Source organism: Brienomyrus brachyistius, chromosome 6 (genome assembly GCF_023856365.1).
Source record: "Brienomyrus brachyistius isolate T26 chromosome 6, BBRACH_0.4, whole genome shotgun sequence".
In the NCBI taxonomy this organism is placed as follows: domain Eukaryota; kingdom Metazoa; phylum Chordata; class Actinopteri; order Osteoglossiformes; family Mormyridae; genus Brienomyrus; species Brienomyrus brachyistius.
The window spans coordinates 9085625-9110539 of record NC_064538.1 but is presented as its reverse complement, the minus strand read 5'-3'; the positions used below and the strand labels follow the sequence as shown (position 1 = coordinate 9110539).

The window sequence follows — 24915 nt, the reverse complement described above, 5'->3', positions numbered from 1 at the left end:
GAAAATATATAATTCTATCAGGTGGTATGACTGTACTCTGTCCGCACCATTTTGAGGGCTAAGACAAGAGAAGCTGCACTGCAAAACTATGTGAACATTTTCAACAATGGTTCCATGACCTTGTGAAGCAGTCATGATTATAAGTCCGTGGGAGTAATTCTGAGGATGTACAACGCATTAATGAGACCTCACCTGGTTTGTTGTGAAAAAAAAAACCTTTTAGCTCAAAGCATATTCAGTTTTGGAAATGATTTTCGATTAAACAAGATGGCAATATTTTTTTGTATCTATAATGAACTCATACTTGGGAAAATTATAATGAAGTAACCTATCCTGGATATGTTTGTTTAATACAATTATGAATTTAGTTTTACAAAGCATTATTCAATCTCTACAGTGGACTTAGGCTTGCAGACAAGTTCCTATCAACTACTGCACTGTGATGATCGACTCATGAACTTAATTCACTCCTAATATGACATTTTATGAAGATTTTTTTCCCTAGAAAATTTCCATCCATTCCTTCATATCTAACAAAAGGAAAACACACTAGAATCTAGAGCTATAGTGCAAAAGTGGCTTATTAATGTCATGGTCTAAGAAGGATGGAGACAAAGGCAGCATCGGGGAAAACGGAAGGGGTTTTATTCAACAAAATACAATACAAAAGGGCAAAGAAACCGGACCGCGAGGGATAAAAACAAGGCAAGAAGAGTGGGAGGGAAACTGGGTAACCAAAGGGGTAGCGCAGGCAGCAGGATTACAACAAGAATACAACGACCAGACTGAAGAGCTCAGGATGAGGAAGCACTATATACACTACAGATGAGGAGCAGACGAGAGGCACCTAGGATCATCCACACGAGGGCTGAATCAAAAGGCAGGGTTAAATGAGGAACAGGTATGGCTCGTTAGCGCCACACCATGGAGAACACGGGGAAAAGGCATGCGGGGCGTGACAATTAAGGTGCACTCAGAAAACATAGAAGTATTACAGAAGACTAATGTTATTACATAAATAGTGACGGGGACTAACAGAGAAAGGACATGGGGTCATACTTAAGATAACTTTTAATGAGCAAATATTTAAACATAACGTGACCCGAAGTTTTCATTATCCTATGACCGCATATGATTTTCAGTGTCACATTCTATACTGTACAGCCAGGAGGAAAATGGCCAAGAATCCTGCTTGGAATATTAAAGGCAGGAGGCCTGCAGTGAGTGGCATTAAAGAGACTTTACAGTAGTTTAATAAGGTGGGGAATACTCACAATAAAGTTGTATAAAGCATCAGATTGTAGCTTCCAGTACTTAAAAAGCTTTGTACATGTACAGATATGGTGTCATTGTGTGCCAACAGTAGGTTTACATCTATTCAATACAAAAGATAATATGAATGATGCGATTTATTCATATTCTCGTGGTGATGGCTTGGAACTGAATTTGCTGGAATGAAGCTTTGAAGAAACAAGCATGTTGTACTCAAAGTGTCCTGCTACAATTCTGCAGTGATTTCTATGCCCATGCACTGGCTATGTGAATATGTATGATGACTGAAGAGACAAATTTTTTTAAAGGAGACCCAGTAAGCGTGAGATGAGTCCAACAGGCATTAATGATCATGCCAGAAGAGTTTCCGAAACGCTTTGTTGGATGAGAGACCAAGCTGTTCAAATGAAAGTGAAGGAACCACCAATACACAAATCGTTCAGTAGACCAACTTCCAAACAACAACAACAAAAGAACTAATACATAAAACAGCCAGTACTGGGTGAAATGTGTACTTCTAAGATTAGGAACTGAATTCCCTAGTGGATTAAAAGTATTTTGTCATTTCATAAGATGTCCAAGGACATTGTAGCACAGTCCTTGCAGCTGATGTTATTGGGAGAGGGTGCAACACTGACAGTCATGTTCAAATCACCCAAAAATGAATGATTAGATCGGCAGCATCAGAGCCGTCACATATCACTGAAAACAGGGTAGGTCCAAAACCTATTTATATATAAACCTACATAAGAAAAAAATTACAATTTTGCAATGTATCAGTAAAAATGTTGGTAAAATAATAAAAAATGTTCAAGTTTTAACAGTCAAACTTTGCTATTTGTACAAGATATATTAAAAGAGCAGTACTTCAATGACATAATAATGTTAAAAGTAAAATATGAAAATGGTTTATTGATTCGTGGATGTTCTATGATAACAGATTTAAAATTGAAGTGCAGTATCATATTTAATGTTAACTTTCATTGTTTTATGTATTTTTATATTTGTTACAATGCAGATAGAGCTCATTGCTGCAATCAATTGTTGCTTGGCTTGCATTTGAATACAGGTTATGATGCCTCAGTATCTGGGCTTATAACATGTTTATAACACATTTTGGCAGTTTTGGCATTTTCTGATTCCAACCAGGATCTTTTCCAGTTCCAATTTTTAGGTTCAAATAAGTAATTCCCACATGTCTGCTCAGCTACACATATTTAAAGCAGGTCACCCTTGTACAGAACTGATAACTAAAGCAGCAAAAATAGCTGACAACTCTTGAAAAGAAAGTATAACTAGAAGATAATAAGAGGACTCATAACTGTTAGAGGAGTTAATAAGCTGACATTTTCTGTTAGAGCTGTTTGGAAAGTAATAAGGAAAATGAATTCAAGTGGACAAAAAAGGGCCTGACAGGGATTCAATGTATACTAGGCATCATTCCCAAGGGGCAGGTTGCGATAAATGCAGGGACACATTCCTCAAGGCTCTCTCGCTATTTCTGTTCCCCATTGGATGAATTCGGTGTATTATTTTGATTATAAGCAGAAACAAATATATTTATTACTAATATGTAATTTTCTTTTCTGCACAGAGGTATTGCTATACAGTATAGGAATAGCTGTAAATATGCAAGGGCATCACTCTCCGACTGACACGCGTAGCTTATCGACATGAGGGGGATCCGTATTTTAAGTGGTTTTGCTTTTCCACGTTTTCTGCCTCAGATCCCGTATTGAAAGCACTGATGTGACTTGAATAAACTTACAGGTCACCCTAAAAACCTTCCTTTTACGACTATTAAATGTCACCATGTTCTTTGCACTCACATTATCGTTACCAGAGTTGTTTTTTGTTAGTTTTCAGATCCAGACAGTACTGATATTTGGGAATTTGAAAATGAGAAACCGAAATGTCTTTCATGCTTGTTTGGAAAAGCCATGTTCTCATTAATTCATGGGAATATAAAAGTTTGAAGCAATGATTCCCTTAAAAACATTCCTAATTTGTAATGTTAATGTTTATGAGTGTAATTACAGTAATCAACCCAATAACTATCAGCGATGACAAGATGCCTTTTGTGTCATATCAGACATTAGATCAAACATTTAAATTATTAAAAAGAAAAAAATACACTAAGCAATGGAGTTATATGACCTAAAGCATTTTGTTTATTTTACATTTTAAGATTTTAATTTTCAGCGACAAAATTATGCTCGGAATTGTACTAAGCAAATTCAACAAGCTATGATTCACAATTCCTTGTAATATTACAAACATTCATAAAAACCAGGATTCTATTCCTGTACCTCAAAACGTGCATTTTTGCTGGTCTAATGACTGCAAAATACTATTTTGGGCACCTGGTTAACCCCGATTTACATATAGTCTCACTCAAACGAAGGACTATGGTAATAAATGAAGCTAAACCAGCTATAGTAATTGCACTTAAAAATCTATTACTGGCCCATCAAACAGTCACTAATAGCTCGATTCTTGTAAACCGCTACTATTCCAGTCATGCCCGGCTGGTTCATCATTCCATACTGTTTTCTCTTTTTCTATTCTTTGGATTTTTATATTCCTCTGTATTGGTCTCATTTGTACTTATATGTTGTAAATTACTGTAAATATGAGAATTAATAAAGAGCTGATCACAAAAAGTAGGATATCTGGCCCTGAAGGTAAGCATATTACATAGCAGTGAATTCTATAAGAGTCATGTTTGAGGTTTTTCATTTGAGAATGTATCAATGTGTTCCATAAAATGCTGTGAAACTAATGTAATAGAAGGTAAATGAAAAGTAAGGCAATCAATTAACTCAAATACAGAAGCCTACAGGGGGGCCCGTGTAGATATGAATGGGGGTGGAACCAACTGCATATTTGATGAAGTTTGCTTGAGTAATTCTAAACAGCATGACAATTTCAAGATAAAAGCCTTGATGTATTACATGTATGAATTGCTGAATAGTATATACAGTAAGATGGATGTAGTTATTTCTATTTATATTTAAAATTATTTTTCAATGATTTTTTTTTGCATTCTGCATGTCAATACAGTTATCAGCATTTAAAGCAATGAAAGACATCCAACATTAAATGTTGTTACATAAAATGGACAGAAATCAACAAAGAAGGCTACATATAAAGGATCTACCATTGTTTGAGGAACATGTAAAATACAGACAGATATGTAAGCAAATTCAACCAAACAGCTAACCAATAAAATAACCAAAGAATAAAACAAAATAAATGCATCTATACATAATATATAAGACAGAACTAATTATGTTACACCGTAAGCCATTATTCATCTTTCATTATATACATAATGATGTACTAGTTCACATATGTACACATAACTGAAATATAAAATTGACTAACGTGTGTATATTCCACAAGCCCGCCAAAGATAGACAATGGATGGATGAATAGTGTGTACATATATATAAAATATATTCACATACATACAGAAATCACTAAATAGTTTGAAAATGTAAACTGTAATAGTGATAAGCAGTACCTCCGGCATTAAACATAACTCAGAATATACAGGTCTGAGTTACAGATGGAATACAGTTTAAATACACAGTAATAATTTATATAAATTACCAAACTATGTGCATAATATCTATGCATCTGTATGATACAACACTATTTTGAAGCATAATATAAAACAATATAATACAACATATCTTTACTGTTTAACAGAATTACAGGAGCATAGACAATTCTTTACTATTTTGCCAATCTAAAAGCTTAGTTAGACACTCAGTTAATTTTTATTTTTAGATAGCAAAAAGAAATCAATTTATGCACTAAAATTGACAATAACACCTGTCAAAAGTCAAATATAAGCAATTATATAGAATTTAAGGCAATGGAAAGTAATTCATTTTTTCTCTTTTTGTCTGAGAGCAATCATAAGGAAACAGGTAAATTAGATAAGTACACAAACCAAAGACATTTGGTAAAAAGCCCCTTAATCCCAAAAAATGTGTCAGCATAAATATCTGGTCCCCAATTAGGCATGTGTGGGGACACCTATAATGCTACAGAGCTGTTATCTGGGTGAGTTCAGTGTTAGAGTTGCCTGGCTTGGAGAGCTCCGTGCTGACCAGCGGCAGCTCCACGCCTAGTCAGGCAGGGTTAATGTTACCATCCACAGCCTTGCTATTGTACGGCACATCCCGGGCGATGCTCCGCATGCGACCCGACTGTTGCCCGTCAAGCCGGAAGGCAGAGGGGTAGCAGAATTCACGGAAGCAGCGCTTGAAGTTCTCGTCAAGGAAGGCGTACAGGACCGGGTTGAGGCTGCTGTTTACGTACCCCAGGGCGATGCTGAAGTGCATGAGGACCACGGTGAGCATGCTCCCCAGGTTGACCCCCAGGGACTGAGCCAGTGCCATGATCTGGACAGGGGTCCAGCATACCACAAAGACAACGACCACCACCAGAACCATGCGTGTGATGCGTCGCAGGTTGCGGTCCTTCTCTTTGGAACCAGACAGGATGCGTACGCTGCGAAGCCGCTTAACCATCAGGCTGTAGCAGATGCTGATGATGGCCACAGGAATGAGGAAAGAAAAGAGAAACACACAAATCCCAAACACGAGATCCCAGTAGCTGCGTGGGTCGGGAAGTACGACGATGCACTCAATACCTGCATGATTGAAGACAACAGTAATAAGTTAATTATTAAGCAAGCAAGAGCGCATCACACATGCACATACACAACTGGACAACAGAGCGCATCACAGTCCAAAAACACATATAGGTTAAAAGCTTCTTATTATTATTGATGCTAATGATTTTTTTCTCTGCAACCCTGACTCAGGTAAATGGTAGTTAGATGGATGGAATATTATTATGAAGGACTGGGAAATTAAGTCAAGACCTGCAAATATTTTGTCTGACAGAGGTAACTGTCTGACAGAAAGAAAAGCAGGCCACTGAATTCAAAACTGCAAGCAGCGTTGTAAGGTGGATCTTTGTCAGGGGAAAGTGAGACTGAGAGCTACAATCTATCACTGACTAAATGAAGTAGCTTTGAAGGAATATACAGTAGCAACTGAGTGGTGCAGGTTAATACATCAGACAGGGGAGCTGCAGCAATGCACGGGAAATAAGACTGTGATGAATAACTCACAAATTATGCTTCCAAAAATTGGTCTCAAAAATTGGTGCCAGCTTTGAACCTATTGTGAAAGGTAAGAATTCCAGGCAGTGGATGATCATTCAGATCAAAGCACCCTTGTGACAAACAGTGATGCAAAAATCTGCATATGGAATGTAGAAAGTAACGAAAATATGAGCTGTCGAGTTTCACAGTGCTGTGAAATTGCATAGCATTACAACAGAGTCTGGGGAAGAAGTGCGAACAAAGAATAGCAGGAATCTAAGAATTAAGCCTGGAATTATTCGAAGGTCCATCCCATCGGGAAACGGATGGAAACAAAGCCTCTGAATGAAGCCTCTGACAGGTAGGATTACATGTGGCCTCAAGCAGCTCTGGAGCTAGGTTACATGACGGTCTGTTGTTTTTTATAAAATAGAGAGAGAGGGAGGCTGCTCCCTCACAGGGGATAAGATCAGGGCAGAATTCACTGGACAATAACCAGACTGGTCATGTACGATGTCCCGAAAGGGAAGTCAGAACAGCAGAGCTTTCTCTAGTAGTCTGGTTTTGATTTACTATTCTTTTTAAAACATGAAGTAACCAATTTGACATGTATGTATGGCCTGCACTGCACATCATGCTTGTGTTTCATGCAATGAACAGCATAAATTTGAGTTACAGATTGCATAATATTTTGAAATTAGATATTTATTACTTAACAAATAAAGGTTATGTTTCCTTTTTGTATGTCATTAAGCCAATTTTCAGTTCAAGTTACCTCGGGGTATTATGGATGAATAAGCAATATATTCATTAAATGAAACCTAGAAAAATGTCAATTAATTTTATCTGGCCCCTGACAAATAAGTAGGATTGACATACACGGTAACGTTTCACATTAACGGCACCTTCAAAATGCTTTTATATTGCATTCATAAAACATTCAGTATACCTTCATAATGTATTCATTAAGCATTTATAAAACATTCATAAACATCATGCATTAATACCTTGACATCCTAACATCCCTTATCAGCTGTAATATACATTAATAACAAACATCATAATTGTATAATCATGTGATGTTTGTTATTAATGTATATTAAAGCTGTTAAGGGATGGTAGGATGTTAAGGTGTACTTGCATGCTGCTTATGAATGTTCTATGAATGCATTATGAATGTATTATGAAGGTGCACTGAATGTTCTATGAATGTATTATGAAGGTGCACTTAATGTAAAGTGTTACCAAATACATTATATGACATGATTCGTGGCACAGATATATAATTATAACTTAACTAAGAACACAAGTATGCAATCTCTGGCACAGTAATGAACATTAGCAGCAGAATGGGTGAGACAATTCAACTTGGCACCATCATAAGAGGCCATTTTCCCAGCAAGTCAGTTTGCCACATTTCTGCCCTGCTGCGCTGTTCTGGTCATCCGCAACTAAAATGAGCGTGGAGTGGAAATGCCTGGGAGTTCAGCTGCAAAGTGGCAGCAACAGAAACTCCCAGAATGGAACCTAATAGGCTAATATCAATGTCCAACCTCTATGGCAGCAAATCCCAACATCTAATGGAAAGGTTCCCCAAAAATGTAAAGGCTACAACAAAGGGTGGAGCAACTTCATATGAATTCCCTTGGTTTCAGAATGAGGTATTGGACAAGCTGGTGTCCGCATTGTTTTGGCCATATAGTTTATATAAGAACTATGCTTCAGGAATGGAATGCAGTTACCACAATGCAATCACATACAATGCACAAGGTAGTGGTATGCCCTGGATGAGAAGCCAGTCCAAGATCACAATTACCTTAGAACGTAATATCTACATGACCATGCTAGGACCGCAGATCTTCATATATTAAACATTAAATATTTATTTACATAATTTCCCCTCAGGTTGCTGTTATTTATATATTTATTTATACATTTAAGAACTTATTACTCTAAGTAGACTTAGAGTCAGGTTAGTGTGTACAGTATATGTGCAGCTTATGATACTGGTGCTCCATATGGAATGTTAATGTATTGCATCTTACTATCTCACTTTCCATGTCAAACTCCAGGTGAACATTAATCTGTAACATGATGGGACCCTGCGAATATCACATGCTTTTTGAAAATATATTCATCTTTCATATATCTAATATAAGCCTTAGTTGGACCTTGCATCCATCCATATTCCATGCTACTCTAATACTGGGTCACAGTGAAACCCTGAATGTTATTTTCAATATTTATTGAACAAGTATTGCTTATGTAAGAAAAACCCAGAGGTTAAGTCTTTCCATACAATTGTCCATCCATTCATCCCTGCATCTTCTAATTGCTCATCCTCATCAGGGTCACGGGGTCAAGGGAATGCATTATCGTATTAATTCAATAAGCTGTGGTAGATATGGAATATGTCCAGCTACTACCAAATTTTTCCTTTTCATTACTAATCAATCTGTTACACCTTCTATAAAAAGATTTCTCCTCAGTTCTTGATTACAGGTCTGGTATGAACAGCCCACTTTAAGGCCACCCAAATGATTTCTGTTGAGCTAAGGACTGGTTTTTCACTCTGCTAATGCAAAAAAAAAAAACATCTCTTACACTTAAGTGTCATTCTTTAGCAAACATTCTTCAACTTCGACCCACGAACATAGGGGCCTAAGATACCACTGTGAATCCATGACTGCCTCTGATGTCAGGTCTTCTCTATGTCCATAAGCAGGAAAAAATAGCCCTAACTTTCACTTACCCACCACCAAGGTTGACAGCTGGGTTAAAATATTAGTGCCAGGCACTAGGAGCATTTCCCCCCAAATGTTCTAATGCTGTTTCCAAAAATGTCAATTGGATATGATGGAATGAGTCATCAAGAGTATCTTCTGCAAGCCATTGCTACTCAACTTGTGTCATAGATATAAGACATACATATAAATACCATCGGCCACAAAAAGCTTACAGATCCTTGGATGGTGTTTGGGTTCATACATACTGTATGACTTTTCTTGCTCCTCTCAGGAATAAGACAAGACAACCACAACTCGGTGTCAGAGTTGTTTTACATCCAACCCCACTCATACCTTTTATAATTATTTCCATACTGATATTCACATATAACATGTATTTCTGAAGTCATCTAAGGTCTGTTGAGACCCATTACTGCATTCTATATAGATAACATTGGATTTTTAGTAAGCTCCAGTAAACTGTTCAGTAGAACCAGTAAAGATCACATACCAGTAACTTCTACCTCCACATCCCCAACTACCATGGCAGGCACCCCAATGGCAGAAGCCAGGATCCAGATACAGATGTTGATGACTTTGGCCTTGTGTGGCGTACGCATGTCCAGTGCCTTGACTGGATGACACACAGCTATGTATCGGTCCACACTCATCATGGTGAGGGTGAATGTGCTGGTAAACATGTTGTAGTAGTCAATGGAGATGACCATCTTGCACAGGATGTTCCCAAACGGCCAGAATCCAAGGAAGACATCTGTTCCCTGGAACGGCAGTGTGGCCAAAACAAGAAAGTCTGCCAGTGCCAGATTGAAGATGTAAATGTTAGTGGCAGTCTTCATCTTAGTGTACCTGACAGGAAAGATGAGAAAATAAGGTAAAAACATGAAAAGGACAAATTCAGTTATTTACCAAATATGTCAAATCACCAAGGTAATTTGGTTGATGAACTGCACTTCATTATAAACAAAAGATGATAATTTTCAAGGGCTATATAACACACACACACACACACACACACACACACACACACACACACACATACACACACAGTATCAGTCAAAAATTTGAACACACCTACCCAAAGAAAGATATATTTGTACTATTGTCTACATTATAGAATAATTATAAAGACATCAAAACTACAGTGCCGTCCACTATTACTAGCACCCCTTGAAAAGTTTTGTAAAAAGGGTTAGAAAAAAATCCACCTTTTGATGAAGTAGCTTCCTGTCACACTGAAAAATTTTACAAAATCAAACCTTATACTGAAATAAATGTAATCAATTTTTTATTCAAATTTTTTTCAGTGGGACATGAAGCTACTTCACGAAACGCTTGATTCTTCTAAACCTTTTTGCAAATATTTACAAGGGGTGCCAATTATCGTGGAGGGCACATATATGGAATTATGCACTGACCAAAAAAGTGTGAAATAAAAAAAAAAATGATTTGTTGGGGGAGCAGCTCTGTGAGTTGGGAAGGTTGTCAGTTCTAATCCCTGGGTCGTCACAGGGACCTCACCACTAGCACTTGAGCAAGGCCCATAACCCCAATTACACCAAGGACCGGCTCACCCTACTGTCTCCTCTACACGTGTCTAATGAGGGATGCTTTTCCAGCTGTAGACCCCACATATCAATTGTTGTAGTTTATTTACCATGTATAAGATTTGCAGTGGACATGCTTTAACAATGTATCGCAATTATTGTTTTTCAAATATCGTTCATCTTGCGCAGCAGCAGCTGTTTCATGGTCTATTCTATTGCTTATCAATTTACCCATCCTCCATATCCACGTATCCTGTACTACAGGCGTGGGCAATCTTTTCCAGAAAGGGCCGGTCTGTATGCAGGTCTTTGCTGTGACTCCCTAATTAGATTATTAATTAGAAGACTGACTGAAGATTCCTCACCCCTGGGTTGGAACAGCTGACCTAAAGGTTATCCCAAAAACCAGCATACACACCGGCCCTTTGAGCATAAGATTGCCCACCGCTGCTGTAGTGTATCATGGCCAGCCTGAAATTTATTCCCAGAAGCACAGAGCACCCTGGATGGGATGCCAGGTTACCACAAGGTGCACAGCCATACTTCGAGGAAAATTTAGCAACTAATACTCATCCAGAAATCCACAGAATCCTGACCAAACATTCTTGATCATGGAGAGAATCCAAATCCACAGACAGAAGGGGTGGGAATGACACATGCAAAGATGTGGGGTCACAGAACTAACCCCAGAGCCCACAAGCTGCTAAAAATACTTTTCCTGCTTTGTCTTACTTTATATTAATACTACATCCATCTGTACAACCCCTATCCACTCTTATAGTACAGAGTCATGCAGTATATTAATATTTGAATGCTTGAAGAAGTAGATAAACAACAGGAAGTCCAGTCAGAATCCACCTCTATTCAAATACAGGCACTTAGCAGCAGACTCACATAAACAATGTTCTTTCAGTAGTGAGTCACAGCCGAGAAAAGCCGGATTGCTGCCCACCATGGAGCTCAGCTTGTTAATCCGAACGAAAAACACATTTGTGGTAGCTATCTAGAACCCAACAGAGAACATTTAAATCTGGGGTCTGCAACTCCGGTCCTGGTGAGCTACCGTCCGGTAGGTTTTCTATCATACCTGGCTTCAGATGAGTTACACCTGCTCTCAGGTAAATACCAGGAACAGGTGTGGCTCATCAGAAGCCAAGTGGGATGGCCAAATGAGAGCCCGTTAAAACTGGTCCATTGCATTTATTTTGTCCATCTACTTTCTGTAATCACTTGTCCTATTCAGGGCATGCAGAGTCTATCCCGGACACAAGGAAGGGGTGCCAACCTGTTGTCGGGCACACTCACTCATGTACACCTATGGGCAATACGGTAACCTCAGCATGTGGGGGGGAACCGGAATACTTGGAGGAAACCCCACGACAACATGGGGAGAACATGCAAGCTCCACACGCATGGATCCCTGGGGGAGACTTGAACCCTTGTCCCAGAGATGTGATGTCACTATGCCATCCTCCATGCATTTGGTCTCATTTATAAATTTAAATGTGTGTATTGTATTACCGATGTTATTTCGACATGCTAACTCCACCTAAATGCATTTATTTAGACTCATGTATTAAGAATTTATTGGGTATAAACAATAAACAAACATATAAAAATGCAATCATGCTATATCATGCAAACATGTTATATCAATGACACATGCATCAAACTTAGTGGTATTTTCATCCATCCATCCATTTTCCAACCTGCTTATCCTACTGGGTTGCAGGGGGTCCGGAGCCTATCCCGGAAGCAATGGGCACGAGGCAGGTAACAACCCAGGATGGGGGGCCAGCCCATCGCAGGGCACATTCACACACTAGTCACTCACACATGCACACCTACAGGCAATTTAGTAACTCCAATTAGCCTCAGCATGTTTTTGGACTGTGGGGGGAAACCGGAGTACCCGGAGGAAACCCCACGACGACATGAGGAGAACATGCAAACTCCACACACATGTGACTCGATCCCGGGTCCCAGAGGTGTGAGGCAACAGTGCTAACCACCGCACCACCATGCCGCCCCCTAGTGGTAATTTATCAAAAGTAAATCTCTTCAAAATGACTGGTTTACTAGTTCAGGATAATATAAGGTGGTGGGAAAATGGCAGCAAAAATGGTCAGGAATGTTCTTCTTAGCACATATTCACTCATCTCCTTCTTGATTTTAGGGTTTTAGAATAGGCTCTCAGCACTGGTGTGTTGTGAGCCGCCTAGGTGCTGTACTTTGATGGAGTAGCCGTACAGAATGTCCAGCCACCAAGTAACTTGCCCCCCAGAAATGTTATCTCTTCAACATGTGACATCTCTATGAGTTAGTCAGTTGCACCCTCTCTGACTATGCAGGTTCTTCATTGCCATGTTCGCATGTTCCAACAAGTCGTCCAGGTAGATGATGCGGGCAGAAGGGCTTACATCTGAAAAGTCCTCTCCATTAGCCTCTTAAAAGTTGCTAGCCTGTTACAGAGTCCAAAAGATATCAGTGTAAATTTGCAGAAGCCTCAGCTAATGGTGAAAGTTGTCTTTGGTCTAGCATCAGGAAACAGGGAAACCTACCAGTACCCACTGCGGAGATCGAGCATGCGAAATCCAGACTGACTTCAATAAGTAATCCAGAGCATTATGAATCGATGACAGGGGATAAGAGTCACACACAGAACTGGAGAGAAACAACTTTTTTCTTAGCCTGGACTACTGGTGATGACCACAAGCTATTGGAAGGTTTGAAGATATGTGTTGCTACGATCTTCTGTATTTTCTGTTCAGCCACCCTTCCCAGAGCCAGAGGTAGCCTCTGAGCACATTGATGGATGGGCATCTGTCTGGTACTGTATCATCACTGTACACCACCACTCACAGTCCTGAATTGCAGACATGTGTTAGAACTCTTAGAGGTCTTGGACTTGGCCTGGATAGCCAGTGTAAGCCAAAGACTACCCCAAGCCATCAGTTGCTACAAAGCCTCTGTCAGGGTCAGCACTTACCGGACCCTACCCTTTGTGTTTCTTCCTCGTTTGGCCAGCAGGTGTCGCTGGCCATCCCGTCCTGTCACTCCTCGTCATACCCTTGTGTGTTTTCCCCTATTTCTCTGACCGCCATATAGCTCAGTGTGTGGCTCAAACGGAGTCTTGTTGGTCAGGAATTGAAGGCTGGCTTTGGGCCAGCTTCATCTATTTATTTTTATTTCTTGTATTTCGTTTTTCAGTGTACATTTTCCATATTAGTTTTCTTGCCCTGGGTTGTGCTTGTGCTCTGTTTCTTTCTGGTTCTGTTTGATTATCCTTGGGTTTTATTCCCAGTGTTTCATCCCCAATTAATACGGCTTAGTTTCTGGTATTTGTAAGGATCCATGCTTTCTGTGTCCATTAGTTATTAGTTCCACCTGTTGCTCGTTTCCTTGTGCCAGTGTTTGTCGATTGGTTAATTGATTGTCTTACACTTGTTCCTTGTTTGGCCCAGTTTTCTGTGTATTTTGGTTCCTGCCCTGCTTTGTTCCCCAGTGAATCATTGTACTAGGTTTCTGTTGCTTTGCTTGGTTTCCCTAGCGCTGTTCCTTAGTTGTGTTTAGTTATGGTTTCTATAGGTTGTTATCCCCCCTCCCCCCAGGGTTCTTTGTTTAAATCAATAAACCCTTGTTTGTCTCTGAGCTGCAAGTGGATTGTCACCTTTTCCCAACCATACCATGCCCCAGGTCCATGACAGCCTCTGTCATCTCAGCGCTGATGCTGCCTCGTGCCCTCAGTATGGTTCTGCCAGTTAACTCCACCTACACTGCTGAAGCACTTCTGTTGTTGCTTTCCGCTGGTCCTCCTTATGTTTCTCTCTGGCCTGTTGCATGATTTGTCCAACTTCAGTTAAGCCTTCCACATGGTCTGGATCTGGTGTGTGTTCCTCAACAGTAAGGAAAGGCGCTGCTCACTGGATGCTGGCTCCCAGAGTTCTTCAGCACATCAAAGTCCAGGATGCAGTCATCAGTGATGTCAGCAATGCAGAAGTGGTGTTGATTTCATGTTCAGCCCAGATGCACCATGACCTGTTGCTTCTCTTCCATGGATACTGTCCTATGACAGTACATGTGTGGTTGAGGCTTACTCTTTTTGGGCCGACGTTACCTCATCTTCACTGGTCTCCCAGAGTTTCCTGCAGTTTGTCTCTGCTATTGTCTGCTGATGCTAACATTGCGCCCTGAAGTGCCCAGACGTTTTGCAGAGGTGGCTTCTAGCTTCTTGGACTGCCCAAGCTCATAAGCATTTCTTCCTTTGTACCACTTTCTCATGCTCCAGTGACCTGCACTGATGCTTGGATGGTTCCCTCCCTAAATATTGCTTTATCTGCAAGGATTAGCCAGCACAGTCTGCTGTTGTAAAATGGAGGGACAGAGGGCATGTAGGAAGGCAACAAAAGGTAGACTATCCGGGACCATGTGGGGAAGGTCACAGTACGTGAAACCTGCCAGTCGCTACACCAGTGTACCCCCCGCCCGCCCCGGTGTTCCTGTTGAGGTTGCTCTTTGGAGTGCACAGCCGAATGCTGAGCTCGCAGTGCTGCTGTTTGACTTTCCCAACCGGGTTGTCTGGGGGGCAGGTCCCTCTAGATGGTCCATGTGGATTCGTCCCATCCTGTAGCATCTGCCACCATTATGAAGTATCGCAGACAGGCTTCCCAGCTGCTCAGCTCGTCATGGCCGCACCTTGACAGCTGGCCGTGCTATTGTTTTCTCCCCACCCCTGAGGTCAGCTTGCAGGGCAGCTGCTGGTGTGGGAGTCATGGGGGGTACGCTATGCTCCCGTAACAGAGCTAGTGACTGCTGCGTGTCACTCAGGAGCATAGCTAACTTAGGGGTAGCCAGAAGGCACCACTCTTTTTGGCCACTCCCACTAAGTGCTGACCTGAGAATACATAGTGTTCCTTAGGGCCAAGGGCTATCATTACCCCTGGGGAGCCATGTTTCACAGCTCCCGTGGCCCCCACAGCACCACTTCCCAAGAAAGCTCCATTTCCTCCAGTACCGCTCCGAGTACTTCAAATCCGGCAGTCCATCTGTTGTCTGATCTTCTGTTTTGTAGATCCCACTTCCGACACAACTGTAGCTCTTGAAGATGAAGCCAGGCAACAGGGAGTCCAGCCAGAAGCCATCTTTATTCCAATACAGTCTTTTTAGAAGCGCACTCACATAAACAATGCTCTTTTAGAAGTGAGTCATGTCTTAGAAAAATCCGCCTGCTACCCAACATGGGGCTCAGCTTGTTAATCTGAAAGTAACACACATTCACGGCAGCCCTTCCAAGTGCCAATTCACTCTCTAGAACCAGGCTTACAGTAGAACACGAGGAATTAAAAAACAAAAACAACAAAAAACTTTTTACAAAAGTATGAGAGCTGTTTATGTACTCTAAAACTAACGAACCAATGCACCTCAAAGCATGCTGGGTGGCTGTGGTACAATTATACATTAAATAAACTCAGGCATACAGTATGGTGAAAGTCCAATGTTCTTCACATACCTGTACTAGATTGGGTTTGTGTTAGCACGAAGTTGGCTGTGATATGAAAAATCTATCAATATTACTTAGCATGCAGAAGAAATCAGTAAGTTGCACTGGTATGAAAAAGGTATTACTGAGTGCTGGTTTAAATCTTTATACCCTTCAAAATATAGACTTCCCCCTAATTTCATTAAGTCCACATCCCTAATAAGTGAATGTTCAGAGCCGTGTCCTTGAAATTACAGTATATGACATACAAACTGTATGTTATATTTGTATTTTTTAAATACTGCATTATCCTGACTGCTGTTTATAAACTCAGTCTGTCTCATAGAATGTTTAGGAATGCCTTCTGATAACATCTGTTTGCAGCTATGTGCTAATAAGCAATTTACTTGACATTAACTGAAATAATCCGTAAACACAAACATTATTAATTCTCTGATAGCATTTAAAATTTAAGACTGGGTTGCTAATCAAATTAACTGCTAAACTGGACACATAATCTATTTTATCTATTTATTGCATAATTAACTTCCACCGCCATCGACACGTACTAGGAGCAACCAAGTTAAATACACGATTACCAGCCTAATCATGTGTTTAACTGCATTTTTTGCTTTGTCTTATGTCCATGTCTAGATATTACTGTCTGGTGTTTTATGTCTTACGTCTACAAATTTATACTGTATTTATTGCTTTTTGCCCCATGACCAATGAAATTTCATCTGGGTATCGAACTCGTAAGTCACAGAACGGAGACGACAGTAACGTTACTTAGACTTTGGAAATGGCTCTAATTTCAAAACAGTAAAAAGAATCCTACTGTGCTGGGCCCAATTACAGACGAGGACTATAAAAATTAGATAAGAACCTAATGAAGAAATTCTACTCCCTGTAAAAACCTCATGTTCTTTAGCTGCAGTCAAGACTGCATGCAGGATCAAACTGCCTTGCTTCATAACACATCATAGCAGGAACTAAAGTACTGGGTCTGCCTACATCAAGCATCACATGACCAGTAGAGTTAGTGATGAGAAAAAAAAAACAGCTCCGAAAATATAGGAAACGTGAAAGTCAAGCAAACCAGATTAAAAAAAAAAACAGAACTCAATTCAGCAGATCAAAGAACAATCAAACGCAAGTAGACTCTGCACAAGTACAGACACAGTGACCTCAAAGAGGGGAGAGTCTCATGAAGCCACTGCAGAAGGGGCGGAAACAGAACTGCACTTCCTGCCCGAGATGAAAACACATCAGGGAGTGCTGTGCCCCCCAAAAGTACAAATTAAATGCCAAGCCTGACACAGCTTCCATTAACAAACTCCCTGCTCTGCTGGGTGAGCAGCAGATGTTCTCATTAGCAGCTCAATATGTATTTTCCAGCCCCAACTAGAAGAAAAATGCATGAATCCCATTCATATAGGCACTGTATAGGGAGTCATTACAATTCACACTGGTTAATTTAATTTGTATACATCCCTGCAACTCCAGATTACTACTGCATGAAAAATTTAAATACCGGGACACAGTCTTTTCCAGTTTAGACTGTAATATGCAAATTTCATTTATAAAACATAACATTTGTGTTCATGGTACATTTCCAGGGCCAGTGTGGTCTCTTTGCTTTAATATGGTACAAATAGATGTCCGTTGGTAATAATCAGATTACACACGTTGTTTCTTTGTATAGGATGTTTGTATGTATGGAGTTTGCATGTTGTGTGTTGGCCCTGTGATGGACTGGGATCCTATCCAGGTCCTGCATGGGACAAGCTGCAGGCCCTCCATCACCAAGATAAGATGGATGGATGGATGATATATTTGTTTTAACAGTGCATTATATTTGGTCACGCAACATATTGTGTAATAAAACAGCTACATTATAGTGAAGGAAAAATATGGCAAGCATATAATGCAGAAATAACTACTTTGTAATAACTTGTCACCATGACCTGCACTAACACAGGACGGCTTAACATGAAAAATCCATTAAGTCTTTGGCAGTGACAGGTTCTGGCAGAGCCTGAGATTTCTACAGGATTTACTATAGATAATTATAATGCCAGATAGACTGCAGACAGAATAAAGAAGAACCTTAAGCTTTGTTTGGATCATTTATGCAAGCAATATTTTATTATATCCCTGGTATTTTTAGACTACAGAAAGATTCAGCCTTGTGATCAATTATATTTGGTCTGAAATCATAGGCTTGCATGAGCTTGCACTTCAAGGACAGTAAAGCACAAGGAGGTCCTCACATCTCCTTTCCATTACGGATAATTCATTAAAAATGACCATTTTCTTGTTGTCCTTTAATCCACAGCTTACCCAGTGTTTTAGGAGAAAGAAATGATGGATGCATTCCGGCGTTGCAAACTTGATATTTATTATGCAGTAAAATCTCAATTTAATGGACCAAAATATTAACAGACAACATTTTATGGTAGATTTTTTACTTAGGAAACTACACATTATTATTATTATTATTATTATTATTATTATTATTTGTCATGTTAAGAGTATATGGGTAATTTTGTTATTATATTGAAATGTATGATATGTAATGTATATGGCAAAATTAGTAATTTTTTTGCACAAATATATGTAGGTTTGTGGTTCTAAATACAACATTTGTTATTTTAAATTTCACATACCTGCTGTTTTATGGACATCTCTGGATTTGTCCAACATTTGACAATACTTGACACACCTTTCTCCAGTGAGATCTGATTAAATGTGGATGTATTCTGTCTTAGAATTACATCTTGAGCTGCACTGGCCAGTGAGTGTTGCCATCATGTCACAGAGACACACAGCAGAGGAATATAATAATATATTATATAATAATATAATAATAAACACATTCATTACAGTAAAATTATTCTAATAAGGGCAGACTAGCCTAGGATACCCAGATACCCAGCAGGCTTTGTCAAATGAAGAAGCGTGGGTTGGATGAATGACAGACCAACTGTCCAATTAGAGAAGAGTGTCGGATGTGAGCCCTTTACTGAGAGGCTAGGGAGGGTTTGCCTTGAAAGGCACCCAGTGCTGCATCTGTAGATGCTTACAGTGGGAGTTTAATCAAGTCAAATGCTCTGCAGCCAAAAAGCAGGAGCTGTTCAAAGATCCTCTGCACAGGTTTCATCATTCCAGTATTATATAGGTGCCCCCAGGTTTACATAGAATACACTGTAATGAGGAACTCACCGATACCCAAAACACCTGCCGGCATTACAACCTCACTTAATTAATTCACTTAATGACTGACTGCGAGCGAAAACCAAAAACCCCACTGTCCTCGAAGACCAGGCCTGAGCATTGTAATACATAACATTCTTTCATCACTAAACCTTAAATTATTTTTTTTTTATTAAATTTACAACACAAATTACAACTGTAGTGAATGAGTTCCTTCGCATAATTTTCTTTTGCAATATTTTTAATTTTGTTATATATCTTGCCAATTCGTCTGTGGTATAAGCACACTGACACCACATGCCCCATGAATATGAGTCATTGTGACATATGAACTATTTGATAATAGGGGAAATAGAAGAAGTAATCCAGAGCACCAGATGTCAGTAACATCTCTTACAATTAATCTATGGGCCAGAGCAACAGATCACATTCAGGAAGTTCTTTCCGTGTCACTGGTGAGATGCAGACTCATGTCTGCACTCTATAAATTTAATACCCCAGACACAGAAAAAAACAACGGATGTGATTGGGCTCCGTTAGTCCTTCCAAAAACTAGCATAGCGGCACTGCTACTACTCAGTCTTCCTTATTGGCTAGCTTATTTTGTCTGGTGCTTGCTGGTTCCACTTCTTTCATGCTACTTCAGTACTCTACTACGTCATTCTATCATCGAATGCAGAGACAAATGTCTCCTCTTGAACAGAGTGACTGGTTTTCTCAGAAAACATTCATTAAATATCAGCCATTGCTTTTTGTTTCTGAGACACTCACTACAGCTACCATCTGCATCCTTTTTATTGCACTAATTACGAGAACTAAACACAGGTTTCTCTACTATAGCTACAGGTAATACAAAATACTCTCTGTGATCTCTCTGAGATCTGTTGCTCTGTAAGTGACATGTATATATTAGATAGGACCAGATCTTCTGTCACATAGTCAAGGCCTGTGAAGATGCAGTGGCATCCATGTCCCAGGTTGACAGACACTGTTCATTTTTCACATGCCACACATGTGCCATTCATCAGCCTCACATCAGTCATTTAATCACGGTTCGTACAAATTCTGCGCTGTGCAGCTGGCTGTACTGTCCTTCGAGGCGATGGTGCGGAACGCCCCCCGCTCAAGAGCAGTGTCGATGCTATGAAATTGTGTGGCATGACATTTTGCATTAATTACACATCGGTAAGCCTTATTGTGGCATAAATAACAGTAGAAGAAGCCTCTACACATATCCAACAATAGAATACATATCCTTACAAATCTTAAGATGCACTTCTTGAACACTCCTGTAATGTCTTATGCAACATATCTGAGATTCTTTGAATTCCACACTCCATCTAATCTAGCAAATTCTTGTAGTAAAGGTGATTATTGCCCAGCTTAGACCCTAAACATGCTAGCAAGGTTTTTGTCTAACAATAACTTAACTGAATTTTAGAGTAGCGATTCCCTATACTCTTTTTGTGAGTGTACATGATGTATAGAGCATATTAAAAAAACCTGCTACCTTGATTAGGATGAGGAGTTACAGAAAATGAATGGATGGATGGATGGATGGATGGATGGATGGATGGATGGATGGATGGATGGATATTCCAAAACAATATTAACAGCCCATTTTTTGGTCAGAGTTCCTGGGAGTCCCAGATGTCATGGTCATACTCCGAACAGAATGCCAGTTCATTATAGGGCACATACACACTATGTCATGGAGACCAAAAAGCCTAATTGCATGTCACTGGAGCACAGAAGGAAACTAGAATAACTGGAGGAAACCTAAGGGACACTGGAGGAACTGCAGCTGTGCAACCAACTGAGCCAGTCCGCAACACACAGCCATAATAGGCTTGAATGTCATACCCCTGAGTCCTGCACTAATGTGTCTAACAGTATAAAGCTTTAACTAACTCTCTCATTCCCGAGTACATTACAAAAATTTAATTATTATTATGCTGCATCAAAATATTGGTATTCATAAAAAATATATATATTCAAAGGTCTCATGTTTTTCTATATATATGTGACCCTCCAGCACAAAAACGTACGGAAGTCGCATGGCCATATTTTTAGATATTATATATATCTTGACCACAAAAACATCTGCAGAAGATGCTTAATTTTTTCCAGCTTCCCCAGAAGCTCATACATATAGTCCCCAAATGGAGTCCAAAAATGAAAAATGGTCACAAGATCAAAAAAAAAACTTCACAAATTGTACAAATTGGCAACGCAGCCTTTCGCTCATTAGCACAAGGCAATCTCCCAGCAGCCCACGGAAGATTCTGTCATGTGGCCCAGTATGGAGCCCAGGCTGAACATGTACCTATAATGTACAGTCTCACAGTGGCACACTGAGCACAGCGTCTGGGGAAATCTGTATCTCACTAGGAAATAATTTCATAGAAGAACGCAGCACAGACTACAACCTTCCCAATTCTCAAGGAGGGGAATTTCACAGCATGATACTTTTATGAGGTTGTGAAAACAAAAAATTATGCTTTTATGTGCTTTTGTTTGTTCTTTGCCTTGTATTTCGCTGTTTTTTAAATTTTGTTTGGATTCAAATTCCCACTGCAAGCAGCTTTGATTGGATCACCCCAGTTATTGTGGCAGCATTATAAGACCGTAACCAGAATTAGATCACTGAGTAGACGATTGACTTTGGTTGTGCACAGACCCCGTTGTACTGGAGTTTGTGGATCTACGATTCTTTATTACCCAGGAGTCCCCTAATACCACAGCGGTGTGGCTGACAGGTTAGAACCGGTGCAAAGAAATTAACTTACACAGCAAAGGGATCTTATGGTTTCTGAGTGAGAGGAGAATCAGTGACAGAAAGAAACACGTTATTCAGTCAGATAAAAGGAGAGAATACTTAGGCAGGCATGGAGGACTTGGTGCAGCTAACTCTGCTGGTGTAGCAGTGATAGTAGTTGGCTGATTCAGTCTTGCATATAGATTAACCAATGAAACTTCATCTGAGTAGCAGTATTTTATTTTATAACTTTGTTAATTTATGTGGTCCATAAAGAATTATATGAAGGAAAATCACAAGTCACAGTGTATGCCATTTGTACATATAGGAATCTTGAAAAAATAGCTGATCACTAAAAATATCAGCTAACAGAAATAACTTTTCACAAATGTAATAGATTATTGACTGATATTTCCTAATTAGCAGGGGCAAACTGCCACTTAATTATATTTTTGAAAAGGCAGCACTGACAGATGGAGGGTTCAGGCACAGAAAAAGCAGACTAATCATGTTGTTCCTGTGAATCTGGGTGAGACCTGCAAAAACTGCACAATGGCTCTTTTGAACACTATGTATTGGGTAAAAGTGCTACTATGCATCAGCATCAGTATGGAAATCAACTGGTTATTCATCACATCTGATGAGTGGGCAAATGGGTCAGGACACTGGGAAATGCATGGGCTGGACTGTCGTTGATGATGCTTGCTTGTTTTATCTATCTATCTATCTATCTATCTATCTATCTATCTATCTATCTATCTATCTATCTATCCATCCATCCATCCATCCACCCACCTATCCATCCATCCATCCATCCATCCAATGTAGCTACATCTACCCTATAATTACTATGTTATTGTATTAGTATATAGCGAACTATTCATTAATACATGCAGAAAACTTCACATTTGTTTTATATAAATGAACACTTTAGGGTGTAAGGACATCGCACTGGCTGCTTGTACAAGCAACTCAAATCAGTCTAGATTATTATAATTATTATTATTGTTGCTGTTGTTGATGATGATGTGATTGGAAAAATATTCAGTTACTTGGGCAATTGGCATCATCACCCAAAAACCACCATTTAAAAATGGGCACGTTCCACTTTTACAGGACTTTTTTATAGGATTATAGAAATTGTGTGCTGGTAATAAGAATCTGTCACACATAATGGGGAATGGTAGGTGACACATATTGCCTGTAATGAAATTACATACATGCACATATACACATGATTACAGATCATGATTAGAGATCTATTGACATAACCCTTGTGCAGACCGGAAGCGTATTGATGTGTGGGGATCTACCTTGTGAAAGAGCAATGTGTTTGATTCATCTTAAGGTTTAAATGACTATGTGAGTTAAGCATAATAATGATGTCATTCCACCTGAACAAGGGGATCGACTAAATAACATGGTAATTGCAGGAGACTATAAATGCACCCTGCTTAACATTACACAGATCATAACTATTTGACTATTTGTCGTAAGCTACTACCAAGCATTCACCATGGCTAATTTTTATTTACGCGTATGTGTGTAGGGTAAAAGCATATATGACATACTAACAGAGCAATAATTGCTTGTCCATCCCTGAGCAACTTACATTTACTAGGCAAAAATTGAGTTTTACCTGATGATGACGTACATGACCAGACAGTTTCCAATGAGCCCCACCATGCAAACAATCATGTAGACCACAACAATGGTGATCTTCACGCTTGTTGGCAGAAAGGCGTCTGTCTCGTTATACACACTGAAGTTGGTCTGCAGGAGAGTCTCGTTGTACCAACGCATTTGCTTCGAATCTCTGAGACCGACTGGCACATCTGAGATCTCCATCAGGAAGCGTATTTGACCTAAACCGTATAGGATAAAATAATATGAACCCATTTAAAGAAATACATCTTACACGCAGGTAAATGCATATTCAAAGATTTACACTTTCTACACAACCACTTTCTACAGTAAGGAGAATGCAGACGGATTAAGAATCTCCGCTGCGCTGTATTTTTCCATAACCACAGCTGGAAGTATTATTCGGAGAATTATATTTAAAAGTACCCTGATATTTCATCTGTACATAAACACATGCAAGATATTTCAAACACACCACAGTCGTCTAAAAACACTGAAATAAATACTAAAGTACACTTAAGCAAAAGCAAGATTTGATAAATATATATACATACCGTTATCTAAGTGGCACTGCACCTGTTTAAACGGCTCCAATGTGTGTCCTTTTATCCCTGAAATGCGCAAACGATTTACGTTTATTTAATTTTTTGTTCGTCTTCTTGGTCCTACTGCTAAATTTCCCCTGTGGGCTCCGTTTAACACACTCAACTGGTATACTTTACTGCAGATCTGGAATCGGACGGAACATTTTCTTTTTTCTCTCTTTACGAAAGAGAGAATGTAGAGGGAGGGAAGAGGTGTGGTTGAACGCCAGCGGAGTCCGATTCTTTCCTATCAGTTCACTGCTGTGATTAAACGGACCGCAACTTTCTGCTTTCCTTCTCCGTTTGCTTCTGTTTCTTCCCCGATATCTGTTAGCTTGCCGTTCCGATTGCGCACAAGCTGTGCAGCGTTTAAAGCAATAGATTCATTTTCTCTCAGTTATGTATTTCAAAGCACCTCAGGCTTCAGCTGAAGGGAAGAACTCTCCCCTCCCAGCAATGTGTCCTTGTGTGACTATTTTTTTCCTTAATTATGTCATCTTGTGCATGAGGAGACTAAAAGCCTAAATACTTATATTTAAACCGCGC

At 39.7% G+C, this 24915-nt stretch overlaps 1 protein-coding gene across 1 annotated transcript; it reads right to left on the bottom strand.

The window, feature by feature from the left end:
• Positions 1–786: 786 nt before the first annotated feature.
• oprl1 (opiate receptor-like 1) lies at positions 787–24740 on the bottom strand. Its single transcript, XM_049017964.1, has 4 exons — positions 24340–24740; positions 23781–24006; positions 9635–9990; positions 787–5938 (listed from the first exon to the last, which is right to left on the bottom strand). The coding sequence occupies exons 2-4, from the start codon at positions 23987–23989 to the stop codon at positions 5415–5417; spliced, it is 1089 nt and encodes a 362-aa protein (XP_048873921.1). The 5' UTR covers positions 23990–24006; positions 24340–24740; the 3' UTR covers positions 787–5414.
• Between the last annotated feature and the right edge of the window lie 175 nt (positions 24741–24915).

What these genes read in the sequence shown, in the direction of transcription:
- oprl1 (XM_049017964.1), bottom strand. Translation starts at nt 23,989, where the DNA reads ATGGAGATCTCAGATGTGCCAGTCGGTCTCAGAGATTCGAAGCAAATG. An exon ending in GTCATGTACGTCATCATCAG is followed by an intron (nt 9,991 to 23,780) that starts GTAAAACTCAAT and finishes CTTTCCTGTCAG; the next exon opens with GTACACTAAGATGAAGACTG. An exon ending in TGTGGAGGTAGAAGTTACTG is followed by an intron (nt 5,939 to 9,634) that starts GTATGTGATCTT and finishes TCAATCATGCAG; the next exon opens with GTATTGAGTGCATCGTCGTA.